Source organism: Telopea speciosissima, unplaced genomic scaffold, assembly GCF_018873765.1.
Source record: "Telopea speciosissima isolate NSW1024214 ecotype Mountain lineage unplaced genomic scaffold, Tspe_v1 Tspe_v1.0974, whole genome shotgun sequence".
In the NCBI taxonomy this organism is placed as follows: Eukaryota; Viridiplantae; Streptophyta; class Magnoliopsida; order Proteales; family Proteaceae; genus Telopea; species Telopea speciosissima.
The window spans coordinates 1-3,807 of NW_025318310.1; the positions used below are offsets into that span (position 1 = coordinate 1).

Genomic DNA, 3,807 nt, shown 5'->3' on the forward strand with positions numbered 1-3,807 from the left:
AGGTTAAAAAGAATTTTCAAAAGGTTGAAAGTCATTTAATGCAATAATTAATACAAATAATGAAATGACAGGACTTCTTCTCATTGGAAAAAAGAGTGTTATAATAAAGTGTAAAAAAATAAAATTACAGTCTTGTTGTAACCAAACTTAGTTAAATAAGATTTTTTTCAAAGAAAATAAAATAAACATATATTTATATAATTGCTAAAATACCCAACCTAATCCTGAACATATGTAGAAAAAATACCCCAAGAGAGAGAGAGAGAGAGAGAGAGAGAACAACAGTCAACATCGGAGTTAAACAAATAATTAGAATTCATTGCTTGAATAAACAACAGTTTATACAGAATCAGAATACTGGATGAGTGAGTGTATCAGGGACTTTCATTGCCCGGTCTAAAATACAAATCGGGACTCAGGAACAACTATGCAGAACTTTTATTTATATAAATTGATGATGTCAACCGAAGACTGCAGTGAAACACGGATGACAGGGATCCTTCTGTGCCCAGAATGAATCTTCTCGTTACATGTTTTCCCAACCTATGATCAATACAGGGAGGAGTTCCTGTCAATGGATCAAGTTTGTGAATAGATTGCTGTTTTATATGCTGGTGGAGCCACTGACAGCTAGAACAAGACCATCAACATCAAAGATCTGTTAATTAATAATTAGACCCAGGGGCTGTCATAATTTTGCACGCTGTCTCCAAGGGCAACCTCCCTCAAATGCCTGTTCCAACACGTCTTCCACCCGCTTTACCAACACTATCTGTTAATACAAGTGGGAAATCAGTATCTCAAAGTTGCATTATAGAACGGTTGAATAAATCAAAGGAGAGCCCTACTAAGGGCCACTTACCTTTAATAGATTGTTATCAATTTTGGTTTATCAACAGATTGTGGCATTTATATTACAACATGCATTTTCTATGTATGAGATTAAGAGGGTACAGTAAACTTAATGCAATTCATGCACAATTCAAGGAAAGTAGCCGGAAAAAAAAGGAATGCAATTAGATCTTGAATCAAATATAGGTGAACATCGAAAAGAAACAAAAGTACCTCCATGCAGTTACGAACAGCTGATGGCACTTCAACCAAGTCCTTCAAGTTCCTCTCCGGTAGGATAACCCGTTTGATACCATAACGATGTGCAGCCAATATCTGAACATGCAAATAAACAAAAATCAGAAACTCAATTTCCGTCATTGCAATAGTACACATCAAATCCAATAACCAGAACATAGGAATGCAATTACTTTGTGCAAAAGCATGCATATTGGTTTAGGAACAATGAAATGAGTAAGGGACCACCATATAAGATTTCTGGAACCAATCAGATAGTACACATGACAACTGGTGCACATCCTGATGATCATTACGGTAATTAATGTCCGAGCTCTAATACATAAGACATCCTAAATAATTGATCAGCATTCACAGTTGTGTACCATTGTACAAAACTAACTTCACTGATTCACAGGTAGGCAGCTGATCCGATTGTAGTCTTTAATGCAGAATCAATCTCAAACCAGTGGTAGATCAATCTCAACAAGATCGCAATATGTAATAAACATAAATCGGTGACAATTTTTTTAACTCTTTTTTTTTTTTCCTGCATGTGAAAGAAGAAACAAAAAAGGATGACCAAGTCGACACCACCTGGCCTGCAGGAATGGAATCATCATCATACCCAACCTATTAAATCACCATAGTAGGGTCTAATTGGAATCACCACCAAGAGGGCTCGAACAGCATCACCACTGCACCAACAAGGCTGACGCCAAATCTATACTCCCTTTTTTCTTCAATCACTAGAAGGTCTAAACCCCTTCTACTTTATTTACAACTTCATAGAAACCAATAAAATATGAAAAGCCTCTTGTATGGTAGGAGGATCCCTTATAACTTAATCTTCCTTCAAAATAGAAAATATCTAAAACATTACAAAATAGAAACGATGCTGGATTGTAGCATCTCTATCCAAATCCAATCCTACAAAATAGAAAGTAAGAAGCCCCAAAGTGAAACCCACAATCCCCATAGTAGCTGTAATATCTTTAACAGAACATTCCCCACTCAAATCTCCTCTAGATCTTCTAGAATATCCTCCAAATCTCCTCTCTATGATCTGCATCAGTTCTCCCTGACTGGATAAACTTGTCCTCGACTTTTGAAAAGTCAACAAATCGGATCCGCATGGTCAACCTGTTAGGTTTTAGAGGAGAAAGAGAAGAGAGGAGAAAAGCTCCAAGGGAGGCAAAGTTCAAACACGATTTGGTGTAATCTGTTATGTCTCTCAACTTGAGACAAACAGCCTTATATTGAGAAGAATATCTAATTACACTCAGGCCCTTAGCCTAATACAAATAGCACATAAAATACACAAGTAAGTGTCTACGTACAAATATACCCCTGAAACTAAGTACTCTTAACACTCCCCCTCAAGCTGGGTGGTATATGTCATACATACCCAGCTTGTCTAACATAAAACTGAAGTGATGAGAACTAAGTCCTTTGGTGAATATGTCTGCCACTTGTTCACTTGTCTTCACAAAAGGGGTACAAATAGTCTTCAACTCTATTTTCTCCTTGATGAAGTGTCTGTCAACCTCAACATGCTTTGTCCGGTCATGTTGGACCGGATTATGTGCAATACTTATGGCTGCCTTGTTGTCACAGTATAGACTCATAGGTTCTGTCGTCTCAAACCCCAATTCTTGGACATGTTTCTTCAACCACAAGATTTCACACACACCATGAGCCATGGCCCTAAATTCTGCTTCAGCACTTGACCTAGCTACCACAGGTTGCTTCTTGCTTCTCCACGTGACTAAGTTTCCCCCAACAAATGTACAGTATCCGGAAGTGGACCTTCTATCAGAAATAGACCAGGCCCAATCTGCATCTGTATATACTTCAATTCTCAAGTTACCATTCCTAGAAAAGAGAAGACCCTTTCCAGGACATGACTTCAAGTACCTGAGGATCCTGTAAACTGCATCAAGATGTCCCACCTTGGGTGCATGCATAAACTGACTCACCACTCCCACAGCATAGGTAATGTTAGGTCTGGTGAGGGAAAGGTAGATCAACTTGCCTACTAATCTCTGGTATTTTTCAGCATCCACAAGCGGTTCACCACAATCTTCCCCTAGTCTGTGATTCTGCTCAATGGGGGAGGAGACTGGTTTACATCCCAAGTAGCCTGTCTCTGTAAGAAGATCAAGAACAAACTTCCTTTGACAAACATTGATCCCTTGCTTGGATCTAGAAACCTCAATCCCCAGGAAATACTTCAATGGACCGAGGTCCTTGATCTCAAACTGTCGAGACAAGTAAAGTTTAAGCTTTGAGATTTCGGCTTCACTATTTCCCGTGACCACAATGTCATCAACATAAACAATGAGAGCTGTAATAGTGCTATCCTTCCTTTGTATAAACAATGTGTGATCAGCTTGACTTTGAGTATATCCGTTTTGTAGGAGAGCTTGTCTAAATCTCTCAAACCAAGCCTTAGGAGACTGTTTGAGTCCATAAAGAGCCTTCCTAAGACGACACACTTTCCCACTGTCACCAGTATGCTTGAACCCAGGAGGAGGATGCATATACACTTCTTCTTCTAGGTCACCATGTAAGAATGCATTCTTCACATCCAGTTGGTACAAAGGCCAATCAAGATTTGCTACCATTGAGAGAAGTACCCGGATGGAGTTGTGCTTGGCCACTGGAGCAAAGGTTTCCTGAAAGTCAATGCCATACATCTGTGTATAACCCTTAGAGACAAGTCTTGCCTTATATCTC

General features: G+C 39.0%; 1 protein-coding gene across 1 annotated transcript; it reads right to left on the reverse strand.

Annotated features, from left to right (window-relative positions):
- Nucleotides 1-301: 301 nt before the first annotated feature.
- On the reverse strand, nucleotides 302-1,234 carry LOC122648404 (lon protease homolog 2, peroxisomal-like). The gene is made up of 2 exons (XM_043841617.1): nucleotides 1,066-1,234; nucleotides 302-772 (listed from the first exon to the last, which is right to left on the reverse strand). The coding sequence occupies exons 1-2, from the start codon at nucleotides 1,225-1,227 to the stop codon at nucleotides 689-691; spliced, it is 246 nt and encodes an 81-aa protein (XP_043697552.1). The 5' UTR covers nucleotides 1,228-1,234; the 3' UTR covers nucleotides 302-688.
- Nucleotides 1,235-3,807: the final 2,573 nt, after the last annotated feature.

What these genes read in the sequence shown, in the direction of transcription:
- LOC122648404 (XM_043841617.1), bottom strand. Translation starts at nt 1,227, where the DNA reads ATGTGTACTATTGCAATGACGGAAATTGAGTTTCTGATTTTTGTTTAT. An exon ending in CTGTTCGTAACTGCATGGAG is followed by an intron (nt 773 to 1,065) that starts GTACTTTTGTTT and finishes TTGTATTAACAG; the next exon opens with ATAGTGTTGGTAAAGCGGGT.